Source organism: Lagenorhynchus albirostris, chromosome 5 (genome assembly GCF_949774975.1).
Source record: "Lagenorhynchus albirostris chromosome 5, mLagAlb1.1, whole genome shotgun sequence".
Classification (NCBI taxonomy): Eukaryota; Metazoa; Chordata; class Mammalia; order Artiodactyla; family Delphinidae; genus Lagenorhynchus; species Lagenorhynchus albirostris.
Genome location: NC_083099.1, coordinates 98,005,032 through 98,027,269, shown reverse-complemented (window position 1 = coordinate 98,027,269; position 22,238 = coordinate 98,005,032). Strand labels below are relative to the sequence as shown.

Genomic DNA, 22,238 nt, shown 5'->3' with positions numbered 1-22,238 from the left:
ATTTGTCTGGAGCGTAAGGACTAGAACATCATGAAATTTGCTGTTTTGGAAGAGTGAATTTGTTGTATTATAAACTGGCTGTAATAGCTGATTGAAGGCCACAAGGGGAAGTGTTTCTAGAGCTAAGGTGTCTTTAAGTTCTTAGGTTAGGAGGATTGTGAGCAGGTGTCTGATTCACAGGGGCAAGGACCATGGAGTGAATGGTTGCTAGAGGTAGTATTCTCTCTGGCATTTCTGTATCTTTGGTGAGGCTTCCCATTTTTCTCTTTTTATTTTCACGAGTGGAGGAACCCTGAGTGTTCTCTGATTTTTATTCTCCCTCCATTCTCTTCTAATCTTTTTCTCTACTCCCTCCACGCACTGGTCCCCTAGAAGTGAGTCTGAATAGAGTCAGAAAAGATTCGGATTTGGAGCCACAAGTTCAGTGAAGCCTCTGTTCTCAGAGTGCTTGTTATAGAATGGAGAGGCTTTATTCTTTTTTTTAAAAAAAATGCTGTGACATTTTTATTGTAATTTTTTTAGATAGAAATTTTTGTGAAATATATATCTCATTGCCTAACCAAACTCATCTTAATGATTTAAGGTCATTCAGTTTACAAATGTAAGTGTATAAAAATAAAACTAGGGCTTCCCTGGTGGCGCAGTGGTTGAGAGTCCTCCTGTCGATGCAGGGGACACGGGTTCCTGCCCTGGTCCGGGAAGATCCCACATGCCGCGGAGCGGCTGGGCCCGTGAGCCATGGCCACTGGGCCTAAGCGTCCGGAGCCTGTGCTCCAAGGTGGGAGGGGCCACAGTGGCGAGAGGCCCGCGTGCCGCATAAATAAATAAATAAAACTAGGTCCCTGTCCTCAAGGAATTTGTGGACTAGTTAGAGGAGACACATTTAAGAACATCAATAACTGTTATATTTCTGTAATACACTGACACCTTTCGGGCCTATTTAGGCAGAAAGGGTAGATTGTTGCTGTTTAAATGGTCCCCTATAGCCATCCCTTTTTGAGATTGCTTTTTATTAGTTTTTCCTGTTTTCTTTCTTTGTTGTCAGTGGTATCTCCCAGTTTGTTCCTGATCTGTGAAGGTAAGTAACTGAACTTGTTAAATTATCTATTCATTTGTAAAAAGGCTCAGGATGGGGCCTGAAGAGCTTAAAAGTACAAGATGTCACTTTTACTTATTTACAGTTTTTCAATTATGTTTAGATCAGTGTTTCTCAAAACTTAAATTTGCATTGGGGTTACCTGGAGAGCGTGTTAAAATGCAGATTCTGATTCAGTAGATTTGCTTGGGACCCGAGATTGCATATTTCTGACTGACCAGCTACTGGGTGATGGCATTTCTGGTTCATGAACCATACTCTGGTTATCAAGGTTCTAGATAATGTGTATCTCCGAATGAGTTGGTCAGAGGAATATCTGTATGTATGTTATCTCTCTGTATGTTATAGTGTATCACCTAATACATTATACTATATATATTACATAATTATACTATAATTTATCTGACTACATGATTTATCATTGCTCTTTAGCTAGCGAACTTCTCATGGGCAGTGCTGATGGCAGGTGGCTCAGTAAATGTTTATTGTCTGAATGTGTGTACGAATGAATACAGACTTTTGTGAAATCATGTGCAGTAATATACCAAGCTGTCAATTCATATAAATTTTCTGACTCCATTGTTTTTGTGAGCTGTGTAATTGTCTGCTGGTGTAATGCTCATTTTTTATGGAAAACCAGGGTTATTAGAAACTGTGTCAGCTCTCAAACTTTCTGAAATTGCAGCCATATAAACTCAGAGGGCATGGAGAAATCCTTGTAAAAATGTTTACAGTTTGAAATGATTTAAGTTTAATTAAAAAGTTAGTATAAGCTACAGGTTTGAAAATAAAAGAAACGTTAAATTATTACAGTCTAAAGATTGGTCATTATTCTTCTTGGTATTGAAGAAACCAGCTTTGAAATTGAGGCTTTCATTTTCTGAGGCTTTCTTTCTGAAATAATTCCTTAAGATCTAAAGTCATGATTAAAAAAAATTTTCTCTTTGGTGTACACATTGACTGTACAACTGTTGGTATTCTGAGTTTGCTTAGTTAAAATTTTTTGTACAACTTTTCTTAAATTGTTGCTAAACTTCTGTTAAAATTGTAGAAATATCAGTTCCATAAAGAAGCCTCTATTGTTGTAATTTGAAATGCGAATAGGAATTGTTTTGAGAATAATGGGGTCTTTTTCAAAGTTTTGTGCACTTTGTGAATAGTACTCTCAGTGCTTTCCATTTCATAAGCATTGAAATAGAGATTTAAAGGGTCACTTAGGGAGCAGGTGATTGCAATTTCAGACATGATAAAATCAATAAAGAAATACATTTAATATGAAAGAGAATGTAACCCATTGCTTAAGAAGAATATTGGTAGCTTGTAGTTATAGCAAGACTAGATATTACCTTACAAAAAATGAAGAGAAAATGAACCTTACTGGCTGGAATTAGGAGTTTTTAAGTGACAACTGTTAGATTTTGTAAACTGTAAGTAGAGGGTAGACAAAAATTAGACATTAAGACTTATTTTGTTTATAGTATTTACATTAATGTTATTATTGTAATTCAGATTTTACTGTTTTTAGAGGTAATTCCTAAATAATAATTCACACTTTTAGGATTTTGTTCCTGTGGATGTTTTAATATCCACAGGTAAGAGTTAGTGATTGGTTTTTGCACGCTAAAGAAATGTATTCAATTAATTTATTTCTATTTATTTGTACTCACTGCTGAGAATACAGGTGCATTCCCTATCTGAGTATAGTGAGGCACTTCAGGTAATTCTGGAGCACGAGTTAAGTGTACTGCGATGCACAGCCAACTCATGAGTAGGTGTCTTCTGAACAGAATTGATAAAGTATGCTTGGCAAATCTTTTCTGCTGCTTATGGTGAAATGTGGATTCTACTTGGTATACACCAAAGACAGTGCCCCCCCGCCCCGCCCCATGTATCAAAAAGCAAAATAGAGGCAAAGCATTCCTAATTCATTCAGTAAACATTAACTAAATACTGGTTATATTCAAGCTGCTATGTAGTGTTGTAGAAAAAATTTGAAACATTTAAAACCAGAACTGTGCATTGTTCTGACATTCTTGGGCACTGCAGTTTTTCATCATTTCAGCCCTAGGAATAGATACATGAAGATATCTTCTGAAGATACTAAAGTACTTGTGTTGTTGGAAATTACATGCTTTAGCAGAGCAGTATAGGATTATACAGCTTGAAAAGGGACAATGCTTGAAGTGACTTATTTAGATATTGAGAATTACACATGGAAAACAAATCAGTCCCATATGTTAGGTTCATAAGAGCAAATTGTTGTTTGTGGAAATGCAAGAGCAGTAAGAGCCAATTAAAAAAAACCACCTATTTCCTGAAATTTAATGTATATTTGTTTTTAAGAGTCTGTCTTACCTTTTGACCTGAGTCGAGAAAATGATGACTAATTAAATAATTTGTTTCACATCTTCCTTCTTCTCCAAGGTTAAAGGAGGTTTTTCTTATCCCTAAGCAGACATAGCATTTCGTAGTTGGGTGAGAACGCTGTAGCATGTGCTTTCCTTACTTTAAAGTAGTTGTTACATAAAGCTAGTTGCTATGGTGGTATTTAATAATTTCACTAAGAAGATATAAGAAAATACTATGTTTATGTAGAGCTTTATCTTTTGTGTACTATCTCATTTTGGCTCTTAGAACAATTCTATGCAGAAGGGAAATTATGAATTATTGTCCTTTCCTTGTTAGAGATGAGAGAACAGGCATAGGGAGGTTAGACAATAGACCCAGTGAGTGGAAAATCTGGAACTTAAACTCATGGCTCTTTAAGCCCTGTGCTCTTTCTAAAGTTGATTGTGTGTACAGTGTATAGTTCACAAATAACTTTAACAGACAGCTAGAGAGAACCCAGTTAAAAATATGCTAATCCTATACCCAATCAACCATGTGTTTTGAAACATACAATATGCAAAGTTGTGCTTTGTTGAACATATGGTGTGTATTTTCTGTGACACTTTACAAGGCTCTAAGGATATGCATAAGCTGTGAAACACATTATTTTTCTTGCATCCACAGGAAGGGACAATTCATGAGTGATATGGTGGGATATACAGAGCATTATATACTATAACTTTATATCTCTATGGTTTTCATAATGTGTCCTCATATCTCTTGCCAAAAATCACATAAATAGATTAGTTTTTTATCTTAAGATATTATGGTTACAGGGACTTCCCTGGTGGAGCAGTGGTTAAGAATCCGCCTGCCAATGCAGGGGACACGGGTTCGAGCCCTGATCCGGGATGATCCCACATGCCGCAGGGCAGCTAAGTCCGTGCGCCACAACTACTGAGCCTGTGCTCTAGAGCCTGCGTGCCCTAGAGCCTGTGCTCTGCAACAAGAGGGGCCACTACAAGGAGAAGCCCATGCACCGCAACGAAGAGTAGCCCCCACTTGCTGCAACTAGAGAAAGCCCGCGCGCAGCAACGAAGACCCAACCCAGCCAAAAATAAATAAATAAATAAATTTTAAAAAGCTATTATGGTTACAAATATCATCTAGATTATATATATAATATGTTATATATTTAAATGTATTTATGTAATAAGTTATATATTAAATATATGTAAATATATAAGTAATACAATTATATGTATCATTTATGGAAGTAAAATTATAATTTTTGATTTACTTATTTAGTTTGTGAGAGCATAGTAGTGGTATTTAATTAGAACATGTAAACAATTACACAGTTTTAATAACTCTCACCTCAGTAATTTTTTCATTGTTTTTATTCAGTGATGTAGGAGAAATAAGAAACTTGCTTTTAAAATCGCTTCCTTGTGGTTATTGTCCCTCTACAGAGTTTCTGGTCTCTGTTTTGAAGTATAAAAGTGACGCATAGAAGGATGTATTCATCTCATATGGGTGTGCAGTTGAATACCAAACATTCTTGAGCTTATTTAGTAGATTCCATTTAGATTTAACCACTGACATGAAAATAAATGAGAGCCTATTTTATTGAATAAGTTCTCACTAATGTTGGAATTCAGGTTTAAAAAATAAATCCGTTATGTATTTCTTTGCCAAACTATGATCTCCATTGGTAAAGTACCTTTGGAAAGAATTGCCCAAATGTTGCAAATATTGTCACCTCATTTGCAGTAATTGTTCCTTTATCTTCCAAAATGATGGTTTCAAGAAAAGGAATATTGGGGGCATTTCTTTTCTCATTACATTTTGAGTAAAGTGGAAATTTGTAATAGAAACAGGTAATTTGCTGTTTTGTGTTGACTTGTGCTGTTTTCATCCCATTCTTTCTTTGAGGCAAAAGGTATACACTATTTTCAGTTTCCAGATAAACTAGTGCTTTGGTTGGGGGGTGAGGGGAAAGACGCTGATGCATTTCTTTTTGCCTTAAAAGTGGTAGAAAGTCACCTTATATGTATAGAAAAGAACAGTGTGTTGGGGACTTTTTATTTTGAGGAAGCATGGAAGAGTAAAAGGATTTAGAACACTCTCTAAAGTTAACTGTTCATTAGTAGAGAGATGTTCTTCCATTTTGTAAGCCAAGTCTTACAGAAAATGCATTGCAACATTACACATATGGTAAAGTTATAAGCAGCTTTTTTTTTAAATGCTTACACAAAAATTCCTGAGTTTTTTCTTAGCAGAAGAAGGTATACCATTGGTGCAATTTGATCTATGTGGATTATGGATCAAAAATAAGTTTATGAAAATTTAAAGCATCTGGTCCATTTGTACTGTAGTTAATTTTAGTAGTTTACAGAGCAGTCTGTGATCACTGTCTCCTTTGCCTATTGCACAGTGCTGAAATATTGTAGCTATCATGTTTGTTTGTCATCTCAAGCCAAGAGGACTAGATTTAGCACCTTCTTTACTTGGCCAAGATCCTAGTTAAACACAAATTCTGCAGAGGATTACAGTATTTGATAGGGGAATCTCCCAAAGCTGCTTTTGTGGAGCTGATCCTGATACATAGTTTCACTATTTTTTTTTTCAAGCTGGTGGATGGGGTGTTTTTCCCCTTGGCATTCAAATATACATTTTGTTAAAATACTGTAACAGTGTGTCTGACAAGAATCCAGATAACTTCAAGATTTTGCAGTTAACAAATTGTGCTCTCATGGACTGTAAGGTGTCATGGTCATTTCCAAATGTGCCATAATACTATTTGCTGTTAGAATGCTTTGATAATTTGAGATTGGTATTTTAAAATAAGTTGCATAATACATATTATGGTCAACTCCATCCATATCTACTGTACAAGCAAATCTGTAACAAAGTTCTGGTATTTCCATTTCGAACAAATGTCACACAAAATATTCAGGAACAAAGTAAGGAGTTTTGGTTTGGTAGTAATTTGTAACAAGTGTGCTAACGATAGTAGCAAAATAAGTTCAGACAAAGCTTGGTGCTGATGTCTCATGACCTGGGCATTAAGAAATAACCAGAAGTCTGATGGCACAAATTAAGTCATGAAACCACAACTCAACATGTGCAACTTGTCACTGTTACACAATTTGCTGGTGCTCAGGACTAGTTAGCTGGCTATTTTTGAGTTTTAAATAATTGATCAGAAGCTTGTGCCTGGGTATAATGTGTATACATGAGCAAGCTGGCCTGTCATTGTTTACTCTGTGCTCATCAGCAGTTTACATTCTAAACAAATTGGAATGAACTACAGCTCAAAAAGAGCCGCTCCCGTCTCTGTTCAATGGGATTAGATAATAGGACCTGGGCTAAAACCTTGGAGGAGCCAGCTAGACTGTAAGCTACATGAGAGCACCGGCTTTGTTTACTGCTAGATCTTCAGTGCCTCACACAGTGGCTAGCATGTAGTAGGTGCTTCAATACATATTTATTGAAGATTTGAAAAAAGAATACTTTTGTTAGGGAGGAAAGAATTCAGAGCATGGGTTAGAGAGAGTTACAGGAGAAGTACTGCAAACTGAAGGCAGAGTGTTTTAATGAGAGAGTCTAACTTTGCAGAGTATGTGAAGAAGATGAGGACCAGGAACGATGACTAATGACTCCTTGGAGCAGTTTTATTAGAGCAATGGAGGGTTTGAGTGAATGAGAAGAGAAGACGTGGAGGCGAGTGGAGACTACAGTTTGCAGGGCGTTGAACCGTAAAGGGAAAGAGAGAGATGACTTTTTGAAAGGGAGGTCACATGTAGGACCTTTTGAATAAGCAAATGTGGAAATATTGGGGGAAAGGAGAATAATCATAGGCTATATTGTTCTTTATATATTTGAATGTTAGGAATACTTTCAGTGAAGAGTTCTGAGTCCATTTTATCTCTTGGCTCTGTTTAATACAGTAACCCCTCTGTATCCTTGAGTTCCATATACAGGAGTGTAGAACCTGTAGTTTTGGAACCCGGGAATACAGAAGGCCGACTGTACTATGGCGTTTTATATAAGGGATTTGAGCATCTTTGGGTTTTTGGTATCTGCAGCGGGTCCTGGAATCAATCTCCAACCGATACGGAGGGATGACTATACTACTGCTAGCAGTCAGAGGTTTGAACAATATCCTTTGCAGTAGAAATAACACATTTAAGATGTTTACACAGCAGGTGTTGGGCTTTTATTGATTTCCCCTGTAATGCGGTTTTTGTATTTTTCTTGTAATCACATAATAATGTATCTTAGATCCTGACCATTTTAAGACACAAAATTAATTTTTAAAAAAATTGGTAATTTGGGTTTTCTCTAGTTTCTCTGTACTCTGCATTTAAGCTTAGGTGATTATGTATATTTCTAGGTCCTAAGTGGTGTTTTTTGTTTTTTTTTTTGGTACGCGGGCCCCTCAGTGTTGTGGCCTCTCCCGTTGCGGAGCACAGGCTCCGGACGTGCAGGCTCAGCGGCCATGGCTCACGGACCCAGCCACTCCGCGGCATGTGGGATCTTCCCAGACCGGGGCATGAACCCGCATTCCCTGCATCGGCAGGCGGACTCTCAACCACTGCGCCACCAGGGAAGCCCCTAAGTGGTCTTTTTGAACTACTATAATCTTTGATTTTTTAAATAATTACAGGAAAGGATTGGATTTTAAAGAATTTTGAAAACTAGTGAAGTTGACTTAGCTTACTTGGTAGACTGAGAAGCTTGATGAATTAAAACGATTTGTTTCCAACCCAGAAAACATTCTGTCCTAAGTGTTTTAGCAATTTATCTCAGTATGCTTTTGGGTGACAAGAGTCTACTTTGAAGTTGAATAGGCTATGGGAAGTCATACAGGCCATCTAATAAGTTGCTGGGAATGATTGCTAATTGCTTAATTCTAGGGCTACTTCATTATTTCATATGTATGCTTTCTATTAAAAAAAACTTATTGAGTGCTTACTTTGCCTTTAAAGATTTAATCTTGACTAAATGAAGAGTTACTTAGTATTCCTACACGCATGTTTTCGCTTGTCTTCTAATTTTAGTTTTTTCCACATTTTACTGTTGTCTCATTTGTGCCTCAGGATTTGTGTCACATGTACCCAGCTGTGGTTCATGTGAACAGCAACTCACTGTCTGACACACTTCTTTTTGGGGAAACTGAATCTTCAATGCCTGTGGAGTCTTGTATGGAGACGGTCCTGAAAAAGAAAGTTGGAAAGGACAGATTCAGGCAAGGTGTAGTCATTAAGATGGAATGAAAGAAGAGTGGGAGTGATAGTCTAGTAGAACAGGAGATAATTCATGTGTTGTATAAATACTCTCCACCTCTTTTGATTGGATAGTATCTGATACTATCCCTGTTTTACAGGTGAAGAAACCGAGTTTGTATCTTAGGTCACACGGCTGTTAAAATTGTATAGAATCTGATGTCATGTTTTCTGATTTTAAATTTTATATTATTTTCTCTGTAACACATTGTTTCTAAGCCTTTATATTCTTAATTTTTGATGCTTTTGCTGTTGAGCTGCCATGGCAACTGTTGAGGAGTCTGTTCCTTTCCCACACCGGTAGTTAGCAAGTAGTATCAATTTGAGAAGTTAAAGAGGCAAGGCGAGCTGTTATCCCCTTAACAACGCTAAGGTGAGGCTTGGACCCTTCATAGTGATACACTCCCTTCATTGAAGTAGTAAATGAGGGTTGACACAAAAGCTTCCTCTTAAAGCCCTAAATTAAAGAGTCTGTAAACTATTTCTAATGAAGTTACTTTTTTGAGATGTAATTTATGAATCATAAAAATACATCCATTTAAAGTGTACAGTTCACTGGTTTTAGTATATTCCCAGAGTTACGCAGTCATCACCATGATCTAAGTTTAGAGTGTTTTCATTACCCCCAGAGAAACCCCATACCCATTAGCATCCGTCTTACTCCCCTATCACCCCAGGTCATAATGATCTACTTTCTATCTCTATACATTTGCCTGTTTTGGACATTTCATGTGAACGAAATCATACATATGTGGCCTTTGTGTCTGATTTCTTTCACTGAGCATAATTTTCAAGGTTCACACGTGTTGCATGTTATCAACACTTCATTCCTTTCTATTGCTTAGTATTCCAGTGTATGAATACACATTTTATTTATTCATCAGATGATGGACATTTGGATTGTTTCTACTTTTTTGGCTATTATGAATAATATAGTACTGTTATAAATATTCTTTAGAAGTTTTTTGTTGTTGCCTTTTTTAATGTGATAAGACATACATAACATAAAATTTGCCATTTTAACATGTACAATTAAGTGACATTAAATACATTTACAATGTTGTGCAACCATCACCACTGTCTATTTCCAGAATTTTTGATCATCCCAAACAGAAACTCTCTACCTAATAAATAATAGCTCCCCATTGCCCCCTACCTCCAGCCTCTATTCTACTTTTTGTCTTTATGAATTTACCTATTTTAGGTACCTCATATAAGTGGGATCATACACTGTTTGCCCTTTTGTGACTTTTTTTTCCCCACTTAGCATTTGTCTTCAGAGTTCATTCATGTTGTAGCATGTGTCAGAATTTCCTTCCTTTTTAAGGCTAACATTCCATTGTATATATATATATGTACCACATTTTGTTTATCCATTCATACATCAATGAATATTTGGGTTGTTTCTATTTTTTTGGCTGTTGTGAATAATACTGCTGTGAACATGGATGTACAAATACCTGTTTGAATCCTTGCTTTCAGTTCTTTTGGGTATATACCCTGAAGTGGAATTGCTAGGTAATATGGTAAATCTGCGTTCAACTTTTTAAAGAACTGCCAAACTTTTCCACAGTTGGCTGTACCATTTTTCATTCCCACTAGCTAGCAATGCACAAGAATTCTAATTTCTCCATATTTTTGCCCCGTCCCCCCCTTTTTTTTTGATACTAGCCATCCTAATGGATGTGTTGTATAGTATCTCATTGTGGTTTATGTACAAGTTTTTGTGTGGTGTATGTATTGTATTCTCTCCTGTGTATGTATACCTAGGAGTAGAATTGCTGTGTCATATTGCAACTTTAACATTTTGAGGATCTGTCAAACCAATTTCAAAAATAGCTGAACCATTTTACATTCCTACCAGCAATGTATGAAGGTTCCAGTTTCTATTATGACTTTTTGGTATTAGCCATCCTTGTGAGTGTGAAGTGGCATCTCCTTTGTGGGTTTTCCTTTTTCTCATTGTGGTTTTGATTTGAGTTTCCCTAATGGCTAATGATGATGTGTGTCTTTTTATGTACTTATTGGCTATTTGTGTATCTTTTTTTTTTAAAGAAACATGAGTAGTTTTTATTTATTTATTTATTTATTAATTCATTCATTCACTTAGGCTGCGTTGGGTTTTTGTTGCTGCGCGCGGGCTTTCTCTAGTTGGAGCGAGCAGGGGCTACTCTTCGTTACGGTGCCCGGGCTTCTCATTGCAGTGGCTTCTCTTGTTGTGGAACACGGGCTCTAGGCACAAGAGCTTCAGTAGTTGTGGCACGCGGGCTCAGTAGTTGTGGCTCATGGGCTCCAGAGCACAGGCTTAGTAGTTGTGGCGCATGGGCTTAGTTGCTCTGCGGCATGTGGGATCTTCCCGGACCAGGGATTGAACCCGTGTCCCCCGCATTGGCAGGCGGATTCTTAACACTGCGCCACCAGGGAAGCCCCTGTGTATCTTTATTTTGTAGAAAGAGTCGTCAGATGCTTTGGAAAGGTCAAATTAAGGTAAATATTTGATTATTAGGAAGGAGCATAGGGAGAGTGGTCCCTCTGGAGTTGTGGGTGTCAGAGAAGGAGGAGGAATGATTGGGTGCGTAAGAGGAGGAGTTGAGTGGAAGATGAGGGAGAAGTGGTGACATATGTTGTCAAGAATACTTTCAGAAAGCTTTGCTGGGAAAGGAACAACCAAGAGTTTGGTTACCTACGTGAAAGGAAAGTTTGGAGGAGTTTTTGTGGTTGTCATTATTGATGTTGTTTCTAATAGCAATACTTGAGTATATGGCTCAGAGGAAAGAGCCAGTGGAGAAATAGAAGTGGAAGATAGGAGACAGAGGGATAATGGTGGCACATGGCTCTAGAGGAGTTGGGGTGGGGCGGGGTGGGGGAGGGAGGGATGAGGGAGATAAGACCCAGGTGAAGTTATCAGTCTTGGACTAGAGAGAGGATACGTAGACATCTGTGCATATAGGGAAGAAGGAAATGATGTCTGGGATAATAAGTTACTTATGTTTGGTTTTGGAGAGTGGCTGAGATCAACGGGAAGAGAAGCCTGCTGTCCTATATTTTCTCTTTGGAGTCAGAAGTAATGTCACTTGAGGTAAAGTGGGCTGGGTAGGGAGTCTGAAGAAAGTGGTAAATAGAAGATTTTTAGGTAACATTGATGCCTAGAAGAAATAGATGGTGGTGAATATATGATAGCATCATGAAGTTGTCTTAATTTCTTTTCCCATGAAGTCCTCAGTGAGCAGAGTATAGGAACTGGTTAGATTATCCCATTGTTAGGAGTTTGCAGCTTTCTTAATGTGGCAGGAAGACAGAGGAGTGAAGTTCAGGGTGTTAAGAATGTGCTTGAAGTCTTAGGCCATGGAATTAATACTGAGGACATAAAGTGAAGCCACATGAAAGTTCTTATAGCAAATCTGTGCCACCCTTCCACCCTCTACTTTTAACTCCTTACACAGGAAGCATGGGGAGGATATCCCTTCTCCAAAATTAATTTTCTTCCATGCTCAAAAATAGAAACAAATATTTTTACATCTTTTAACTTCCTTCCAAGTTTATCATATATTTAAACTTTTAGAAAAGTTTGTTGTCAATATGGGTTGCACTTGTTTATTTTTTTTTTACACTTTCAGTATGAGAGAACTAAAATAAATTAATATATGTATGTTACATATGCCACATTGTTTTCTTCTTACTGATTATGTGAAATAGTCTTAAGTAGTAGATACTTAATACTTTAAGCAAGGACATATATGTTTGAGGTGAGAATTATTATCATCTTTTTTCTCCTTGCAAGTATTTGTTCATTTTCGAGGATACAGATAATAATCCCCCCTAAAACAAAACAAAACAGAGCAAAATAAATTAAAATTCCCCTGTAAGTAAACCACTAGAAATAAACTTTTTAAATATCCTTCCCCATGTGTATGGGAAAGACTGGGTGGGGAGTGGGGATAATGTACTTTTTCTTTTAAACATGTATGCTTGGATGTTAATTTTATTTTATTTTTTTAGTTATTTCTGAGATATACATTTTAAAGTAATAACTAGAATTATGACTTATAACATTATACCTTCTACTCCACCATCTTGGTTCCTCCCTGGATGTTAATTTTAAAATTTTTTCTTAAAAACTTAATACATGTCCTTAATATCATAAACAGTTTCCATTTTATTAATTGTTTTTTAGCATTTTAAACTGTTGCTTAGTATTCCGTCTGCTGATTTAAATCAATTCCTCATTTTAGGACAACTTACATTGTGTGTAGTTTTTCATAGTTAAAATAAGCACTGCTTTGAACATGCCTGTAGCTGACTCACTTTACTCATTCTTAATTATTGCTTGGTGAAAGGTATATATGTTAAAAAGGAATCCATAAATGTTATTTAAATTATTCAAAAAGTACATACAAATATAATATGTATTATAAGTATACTCAAGCTGTACTGACTGATGCTATGTGAGAAGTGAAAGTTTCCTTCCTATTTCATTTCTCTGAAGTACCCACCTTTCACAATTTTGTTTTTTGTTCAAATGGATACTATCATAATTCTAAATAATATTTGATGTCTGCATTACCTAACTTTTAACATTAAAGAATATTGATTATTGAATAATTCTTGAGGGAATTTGTGCTAAGGATAAGTGGGAAAAGATTAGCACAAGGAAAATTTAGAAAGTACATAAATACCAAACAGTAGGGGGACAGCCAAATCAATTACTCAGCCATTAAAAATCTTATTTTTTAAGAGTATTGAATGACTCAGAGAAATGTGTGTGATATTTTTGAAAAATATAAATGAGTGAATCCTGCAGAGCATAAAATTATATATTTGATATAAGGACTTACCTAGTAGTCCAGCGAGTAAGATTCCAAACTCCCAATGCAGGGGGCTTGGGTTTGATCCCTGGTCGGGGAACTAGATCCCTCACACATGCTGCAACTAAGAAGTCCACATGCCGCAACTAAAGATCCTGCATGCCACAACTAAGACCTGGCGCAGCCATAATAGATAGATAAATAAATATTTTTAAAAATACGCTTATTAAAAATATACATATATTCAATATAACAGTTTTTATGTGTATATATGTTTCTGTACACACACAGATACACTTACACACATACATATATATGAAGAACTGAAAAGTTATTTACGGAATGTTAATCTTATGATAATAGAATTGTGGTTGTTTCTGGTTTTTTTTTTTTTACTTTTAATTGGAGTACGGTTGATTTACAATGTTTTGTTCGTTTCAGGTGTACAGCAAAGTGAATCAGTTACGCATATGGATATATCCACTCATTTTTAGATTATTTTCCCATATAGGCCATTACAGAGTATTGAGTGGAGTTCCCTGTGCTTTACAGTAGGTCCTTTTTAGTTATCTATTTTATATATGGTAGTGTGTATATGTTAATCCCAACCTCCCAATTTATCCCTCCCCCCCTGACTTGTGGTTGGTTTTTAAATTTTTTTATACATTGACCAAATTCTCTAAAATGACTTTTAAAAATGGGATAATATCATTAAAATAAAGTAATATAAAGATAGTGTATTGACTTTTGTTTGACTGTTTTACCGAAAAAGGCCACAATAGAAAATATAAGTGCCATATAGACCAGTTAGCTGTTCAGAATTAGAAAAAGCCATTTTAGAGCCACATACTTCCCTCCAAGCCTTACTCCTTCACTCATAAATACTGGTCACAAGGAGTGCAGTTCCTTATGAAAATGACTGAACAAAAATCTCACCAAGATAGTAAAAAAAGCAGAAAATTTATCCTCAGAAGCATTTTCACATTTTAAAGAGAGGCAGTATTTTAATGCATTTATTTACTTGGTTTAACTTAAACTTAGAAATAAATTATTTGGGGCTTCCCTGGTGGTACAGTGGTTGAGAGTCCGCCTGCCGATGCAGGGGACACGGGTTCGTGACCTGGTCCGGGAAGATCCCACATGCCGCGGGAGCGGCTGGGCCCGTGAGCCATGGCCGCTGAGCCTGCGCGTCCAGAGCCTGTGCTCCTCAACGGGAGAGGCCACAACAGTGAGAGGCCCGCATACTGCAAATAAATAAATAAATAATTTGACTATGTGATCCCTAAATTATTTTGAAATTCCATGTAAAGAAATCCCATAGTAACATGCTATCCCAAGTTCTTTATTAATAATAACACCATTAACTTTATAATGATGAAATATATTTGTAAGAATCTTAAGGTCCCTTACATGTTTTTAGTTATCTTTTTTTGTAATATAATTTAAATACAAGAAAATGCACCAATTTTAAGGGTACAGTTTGATGAGTTTTACCCAGCGTGTACAATCATGTAGCCAGCACTGCACTCCCATCACCCCAAAAAGTTCCCTGTACTGCTTCGTAGTCAGTCCCTTTTCCTACCCCCGGCCCTGGAAACCACTAATCTGTTTCTATCCCTATAGTTCAGCCTTTTGTAAAATTTCAGTTAAATGGAACCATTCAGTATATACTAGTCTTCTGTTCTAGCTTTTTTCACTAAAAACATAATGCTTTTGAGATTCATCCATGTTGTTACATATAGTTTTTGCCTTTGAAATTCAGAGTAGTATTCCATTTTATACTACAATTTGTTTTTCCAGTGATGAGTGTGATGGGCATATGTATTTTTCCATTTGGAGGCTGTTATAAACAAAGTTGCTATGAATGTTCATATATAAGTCCTTGTGTGAATATATGCTTTTGTTTTTTTTAGGTAAATATCTAAAAGTTGAATGGCTGGGTTGAATGGAAAAAATTATGTTTAACTTTATAAGAAACTGCTGAACTGGATACCAAGTTCAGTTCCATTTTTCATGCCCACCAACTGTGTATGAGAGTTGCAGTTTCGCCCTACAATAAATAACATTTGGTGCTGTTAGTCTTTCAGTTTTTCTGGTGGGAATATAGTGCTATCTCATTATGGGTTTGATTTTTATTTTACTTTCCTAATGACTAATGATGTTGAGCTGCTTTTCGTGTACTTATTTGCCGTTCATATGTCTTCTTTTGTGAAGTGTCTGTTCAAATTACTTGCCCATTTTTTGTTAATCAGGCTTTTGTCTTACTATTAATGTTACTCAAAGTGGGAGTGTGGCTGCTTCCTGCTCTGAAGCCAATAAAGAGGCATGGTGGAAAGGAAGGTTTGTTTTATTTGGGGGGCCAGCAGAAGGGTGTTGGGGGTGGACTCCTGCCCATAGGCCAACTCCCACCCACTGACAGTCAGTGGGCAAGAGCTTTTATAGGTGAAAAGAGGGGACTACATGCAGAAACAGCATAGTCAGCTCTGACAGTCACCTTGAAATTGGACATGTGGTGGTCTGATCAGCATTATCTTGTTTGTTTTAAGTACAATTAATCTTCAGTTCCAGGGTCGGTTTGTTCCCGTTTCTTTGAGGCCAGTTCTCAGAATTGTGGCAGCTTATGTCATGGCTGCAGTCTGGTTGTCAAATAGTTAACTTCTTCCACCTGGTGGGGGTTTTAGTATCTATAAGACAGCTCACAGGATATGGCTCAGAATACTATCTGTAGCCCGTAAAGAGGAACTAAAGGTCCTTGACTATGCTTAGTGACTAAATTATTATTATTTAGTTTGTTGGACTGTTTTCCTTTGTTTCTGCATTTTCTCACTTCTCTGATTAAACTTATTCTTTGGCTGAAGTTTTTCCACACACAAAAGCCTGGCTGAGGACATGGGGGCAAGGACCATAAGGTCCTGCTCCGTTTCATTAAGTTGTAAGCATTTGGTGTATTTTTTGGACACAGTCCTTTATCAGAAATTTTACATTTTTTTCTCTCAATCTGTGGCATGTCCTTTCCTTGTTTTTCTTTTCAAGAGAAGTTTCTAATTTTAATGAAATCTAATTCATCAGTTTTTCCTTTTATGGATCATCCTTTTGGTACATATCTAAGAACTCCTTTGTAACCAAGGTTACAAAGATTTTCTCCTATGTTTTTCTTTCTAAAAGTTTTATAGTGTTGTTCTTGCTTTCAGATCTAAGACCTGCACCGTGCCTGCCTCTTGTCTGTGCTGATTTGAGATCCTTTCTCACTCTTCCCATTTGGTTCTTTACTTCCTTTTCTGCCTGTTTCTGGCTTTGCACACCTTCTGATCAGAATATATCCTGTTGCCTTTTCTGGGGACTCCGAGTTCCAGTCCTGTCCCATTTCTTCCTGGAGGTCAAAATACGTTGGAAATCCCCTTTGATTTTGTTATGATAAGAAAAAGTCAATTTTTATTTTTCAATTTTTTTAAATGAATTATTTGTTTTCTAATGCTGGTCCTGCCTTTTAAAAAAAATTTATTATTTTTTAAAGTTTTTGGCTGTATTGGGTCTTCGTTGCTGCACACGGGCTTTCTCTAGTTGCAGTGTGCAGGCTTCTCATTGCAGTGGCTTCTCTCGTTGTGGAGCACAGGCTCTAAGCACGCGGGCTCAGTAGTTGTGACACGCGGGCTCCAGAGCACAGGCTCAGCAGTTGTGGCGCACGGGCTTAGTTTCTCCACGGCATGTAGGATCTTCGTGGACCAGGGATTGAACCTGTGTACCCTGCATTGGCAGGCGGATTCTTAACCACCGCACCACCAGGGAAGTCCCAAAAAGTCAGTTTTAATTTAAAAGTCAGCTATTGGATTCTCTTTGGTTTTCTATATAAATGATTTTACTTAGAAATAATAATTATATATTTCATTTCATTTAATCTACTTATATTTGTTTGTCTTACTGCATTGGTCAGGTATCTGGTAATAACGTTGGTAAGTAGAAGCAACACAGGCATTCTTGTCTTGTTCCCAATCTTAACAGGAATGAGTTTCAAGTTTTGTTTTTTCCATTAAAAATGACATCTGCAATAGGTTTTTAGGAGAAAGCCTTCAAAAAGCTTTTAAAATTCCATATTTCAAGTTTTCTAAGAGTTGATTCCATCTGGAGAAGAAAAAACTTAACTTTATTAAATGCTTTTTCTTTATCATTGATCACCCAATCTCTCATTCTTTGCCATTAATGTGGTAAATTACAGTGAAAGATTTTTTTTAAACACTGAAACTTCCTTTCACTTTTATGATTAATTCAACTTAGTCACAATGTACTATTTTTTAATACGTTGCTAGATTTGAATTCTTTGTGTTTTTCAGTGTCCTAAGTCAAGTTGGCCAATATTTTTTACCTGTTTTTTGTTTCCAAAATTAAACTTAATGGCTTGGCCTTTTTCTTTGTTCTGTAAGAAGTTTTATGAACAAGGATTTTCTGTTCCTTGAGAATTAAATAGAACTTGCTTGTCAAAAAAAAAAAGTCAGCTATTGTTCAGTAATAATAACAACAGTAATAGTATTCGTGGCTTCTATTTATTGAAGAATTATTATGTGCCAAGTATTGCACTGAATGCTTTGTGTTCAGAAATTTGTTTAAGTGTTAACTGATCTAATATAGGCACTGCTTCTATATATGTTACTTGCTTAATATTACATGGCTATTGAGTTGGGCCAATATTGGATCTCAGATCTGACTCTAAAGCCTGGATTCATGAACTTTTTTTAAAGATTTATTTATTTTATTTTTGGCTGCATCGGGTCTTAGTTGCGCTGCGCGGGCTTTTTGTTGTGGTGCTTCTCTGTAGTTGTGGTGTGCAGGTTTTCTCTCTCTAGTCGTGGCGCGCAGGCTCCAGGGTGCGTGGGCTCTGTAGTTGTGGTGCGTGGGCTTAGTTGCCCTGCATCATATGAGATCTTAGTTCCCTGACCAGGGATTGAACCCGCGTCCCCTGTGTTGCAAGGCGGATTCTTTACCACTGGACCACCAGGGAAGTCCCATGAACTGTTCTGGTATACTGAATATAGTTGAATTTTTAAAATTATGGTAGAATAGATACATAAAACTTATCATTTTAACCTTTTTTAAGTATACAGTTCAGTAGTGTTAACTATATTCCCATTGTTGTGCAGCTAATCTCCAGAACTCTTCTCTTGTAAAACTGAAACTCTATACCCATTAAACACAAACTCCTCATTCCCCCACTGCCTCCAGTCCCCAGCAACTGCCATTCTGCTTTCTCTCTATGAATTTGAGTATTCTAGGTGCTCATATAAGTGGAATTGTACATCATTTGTCTTTTTGTGACTGGCTTATTTCATTTTGCATAATGTCCTCAAGATTCATCCATGTTGTAGCACGTGTCAGAATATCCTTTTCTATGGCTGTATGATATTCCATTGTGTGTGTGTGTGTGTATATATATGTATACATGCATACATACATACATGTATATGTATACACACACACCCTATTTTGTTTATCTGTTTATCCATCAAAGGGTATTTAAGTTGCATCCACCTTTGGCTATTATGAATAATGCTGTTATGAACATGAGTGTACAGATATCTGTTTAAGTTTCTGCTTTCACTTCTCTCGGGTATATATCCAGAAGTGGAATTGCTGGAGCATATGGTAGTTCTATTTTTAAATTTTTTTGAGGAATAGCCATACCATTTTCCAAAGTGGCTACACCATTTTACATTCCCACCAACAGTGCATGGAGTTGCAGTTTCTCCACATCCTCACCAACATTTATTTTGTTTTTTCATTCTTTTTTAAAATAATAGCCATCCTAATGGGTGTGAAGTTTTAATAGACTTGATTTTTAAATTCTTCCAGACTTTCTTGGGAAGAATGAATAATTAATAAGTATTATGTATGCATCATACACTTAACCAATTGAATTATTGATATTAATGTTCAAAATTATGAGACAGTCATGGATTTCCCTGGTGGTGCACTGGTTAAGAATCCGCCTGCCAATGCTAATGCAGGGGACACAGGTTCGATCCCTGGTCCTGGAAGATCCCACATGCCGCGGAGCAACTAAGCCTGTGTGCCACAGGTATTGAAGGCCGTGTGCTCTAGGGCCCATGCTCGGCAACAAAAGAAGCCACCGCAATGAGAAGCCTGTGCACCGCAACGAAGAGTAGCCCCCGCTCACCACAACTAGAGAAAGCCCACACACAGCAACGGAAACCCAACGCAGCCAAAAATAAATTTAAAAAAATAAAATTAAAAACAAAAAAGAGACAGTCATAATAGCCACAAAGTTGAAACAAATCAAATGTCCATTAAGTGATGAATAGATAAAATATAGTACATTCAATGAAATATTTTTTGGCAATAAATAGCATATGCTGATACATGCTACAACATTGAAAACGTTATGCTAAGTGAGAGAAACCAGACATAAAGACCATGTATGTATGGTTTTATATATAAAATATCCAGAATAGATAAATGTATAGAGACAGAGAGTAAATCAGTGGTTGCTAGGCTCTGAGAGGTGGGTATAGGGGAATTCAGAATGGCTGATAATGAATATGGATTTTAAGTGCAGAAAGATATGTAAAAAAATTTTAGGCAATGGACTGTCTTGTTTTCATCTCCTATTTGGAGTGTGTACAATTAAACTTTGCAAACATTTTGAAATTATAGGGAAGAGAAGTGTTTAGAACATGATTAGGAAGAAAACAGAATTTAGAAAAAAGTGTAATATATAGTTTTTCCCAGTGGCAGATTTTCTGTAACTTTTTAAGTTTTAGGAACACAACGTATAGTATAATCTAGTTGCTTTTAAAAATTAAAACTTTAAATATGATTCAATGTACAGCTTATTTGGAAAATAATTACAATACTTCAAATTGAATATATTAATCCTAGAAGCATTTAGAAATGAATGCTTAATTTGGTAGTGTTTGAAAATTCATGTCCCCTCACCCCCTTAACTTGCGTTGTGCAAATGCTTCAGTGTGCTAGAAGTTACTCACCATTTGGTTGAGGAAGAAAAATCTAATTCAGTTGCTAACTTAAATATAATCATTAAAATCATATAAATTTAGTCCCATTGTTTGCCTTGCTGTGATTAGCAGATCGGGTTACAGTGCTTAGATTAGGTGATTTTGCCTCAGAACATCAGGTATGGAGAAATTCCATTAGGATTTATTTAAGTTTTGAAAATATGTCATTGATAGATCATTGACAGAAACCTATACTATTTTTTTAAAATTAATTAATTTATTTGTTTTTATTTTTGGCTGTGTTGTGTCTTCGTTGCTATGCATGGGCTTTCTCTAGTTGACGCAGTCGGGAGCTACTCCTCGTTGTGGTGGGCGGGCTTCTCATTGTCGTGGCTTCTCTTGTTGCAGAGCATGAGCTCCAGAGCACAGGCTCAGCAGCTGCCATGCACGGGCCTGCCCAGCTGCTCTTCGGCATGTGGGATTTTCCCAGGCCAGGGATCGAACCCGTGTCCCCTGCATTGGTAGGTGGATTCTTAACCACTGCGCCACCAGGGAAGTGCTATACTGTTATACAAACAAATGTTACAGTTTCAAGGTACAGGTACAGGAAGAGATGCCTTTCTGCTTCTTTCTAACCCTAAAACTTTGGATTTGTTTTGCCTTAAATCTTTGAGCAAAGAAGACAATTACTTACTTTTCATATTTACTAGGATAAATGGACAAGGCCTGTACTTTTCTATTTTTAAGACCTGTCTGAATATCCAGTACATTTCTGTCAACTTTATCTTGTAAGGATATTAAGAAGCCACCATAATCAGAGAAGACTTAAAAAATCTCAACCCACCCAGTCATACTCCACCAGACGTACATTTTTCTTTTGGATATTAGGTATTGCTTGTTCAAAAGTAAAAAGAAATTTGCTTTCCGGGAAGGAAAGTTCTGTCTGAGAGCTAAATGCCATAGAGTTCCTATCTCTTGTTAGGAAATTGACTCTTTTATGAATTAACTTCACTGTTTTCAGCTCTTTTACTAATTTTACATGCACATTTGTAATGTTCAAGGTCTGATAACTAAACCTTTGAACACCTTGTTCAGAAGGTAACATTACTTCTAATTGTTTAGTTTGTGAGAAGTACCTTTGACTACTTAAGGTGGAGCATTTTCTGGTCTCTTGCTCATGGTTGTGTTCCTGGAAACCACATTTGTGGTTCCCTGGGGGCAGCATCAAATAATCCAATAGCAGCTGTATCAACAGAGATGTGCTTGTATATTATTATCATTATTATCAAGTACACTGAGGATTGGACATTTTGCCCCAAAGTACTGACTTTGTTGTCTGGAATAGTAAGGGATTTGGCAAAGTTCAAAAAGAAACCAAAGATTTTACACTGAAAAATGCAGAAATTCTAGGGACTTCCATGGTGGTCCAGTGGCTAAGACTCTGTGCTTCCAATGCAGGGGGCCCGGGTTCAGTCCCTGGTCAGGGAACTAGAACCCACATGCCACAACTAAAGATCCCGCCTGTCGCAACTGAAGACTCTGCATGTGGCAAGTGAAAGATCCTGCATGCTGCAACGAAGATCCCACGTGCCGCAACTAAGATCTGACGCAGCCAAATAAATAAATAAATATTTAAAAAAAAGAAAAATGGAAAAATTCTAGTTCTTCATTAATTTGGTAAAAAGAATTTTATCTCATTAAATGGGGTTTTCAGTTCATTTACACATTTAATCATTTAAAAGTATGGTATTTA

At 36.8% G+C, this 22,238-nt stretch overlaps 1 protein-coding gene across 4 annotated transcripts in view; it reads left to right on the top strand.

The window, feature by feature from the left end:
* The window catches only part of TBC1D23 (TBC1 domain family member 23), a 66,714-nt gene that overhangs the window by 1,870 nt on the left and 42,606 nt on the right, over nt 1–22,238 (top strand). For 3 of the 4 annotated variants that reach the window (XM_060150674.1, XM_060150675.1, XM_060150673.1), the window contains exon 2: nt 20,894–21,006. The exons of the other annotated variant lie outside the window; for it this stretch is intronic. In XM_060150674.1, coding sequence (XP_060006657.1) covers nt 20,897–21,006 — 110 coding nt within the window. In that variant the 5' untranslated portion in view covers nt 20,894–20,896. The remainder of the gene's footprint in view (nt 1–20,893; nt 21,007–22,238) is intronic. 4 annotated transcript variants of the gene reach the window in all.